The 660-nt window shown below is 39.7% G+C and overlaps 1 protein-coding gene across 1 annotated transcript in view; it reads right to left on the bottom strand.

The window, feature by feature from the left end:
* LOC104766329 (glutamine--fructose-6-phosphate aminotransferase [isomerizing] 2-like) overlaps positions 1-660 on the bottom strand; it is a gene marked incomplete in the record, with an annotated part of 6374 nt that overhangs the window by 2467 nt on the left and 3247 nt on the right. Inside the window, 2 exon segments of the mRNA XM_010490197.2 lie at positions 241-334; positions 435-549. Coding sequence (XP_010488499.1) covers positions 241-334; positions 435-549 — 209 coding nt within the window.

Here is a 660-nt window from a genome sequence, read left to right as displayed (position 1 = left end):
GCAGCATCACCTTTAGAACACATTACTATTAATCTCCCTTTGCGTGCGTGAAGTTGCTGAATCACAGATTGTTGTTTGCTGAAACAAGCATCGCGAGTGGCGATCACAACGATTGGGAGATTCTCATCAACTAAAGCTAAAGGTCCATGTTTCATTTCTCCTGCAAGTATACCTTCACTGTGCATCAGTGCTACTTCTTTTACTTTCAACGCTCCTTCTAACGCGGTTGCGTAGTTGTACCCTCTGCCAAACACAAGCAGTGACTGCTCGTCGATCAGAAGTTGTGCAAGATCTTTCATTTCATCGTCTAGCTTTAGTACTTCCCTAACCTTATCTGCTCAGATAAATAAGACAGATATACACAAAGTTGGTCCAGTTGCTTCAAAACAGGCTTAAAAAGAAGAAGTAACTTTTCTCTATATTGCTTGACTTACATGGCAAATCAAGTAGTCCATCAATTACAGCTTCCCGTTTCTTTTGGTTGGAGATTGTGTCACTTCCAATTGCTAAAGCTAGCATTACCATCACCACAATCTGACTTGTGTATGCCTGATAATGTTGGGGGAAAGCATAAGTTTTTTATAACCACCAAATCTTGAAAATATATGTACATATATGTTCAGAGATTCACGAAAATTACCTTTGTACTTGCCACACCAA

This window comes from Camelina sativa, chromosome 19 (genome assembly GCF_000633955.1).
Source record: "Camelina sativa cultivar DH55 chromosome 19, Cs, whole genome shotgun sequence".
Taxonomy (NCBI): Eukaryota; Viridiplantae; Streptophyta; class Magnoliopsida; order Brassicales; family Brassicaceae; genus Camelina; species Camelina sativa.
This window is presented reverse-complemented; position numbering and strand designations above follow the sequence as displayed.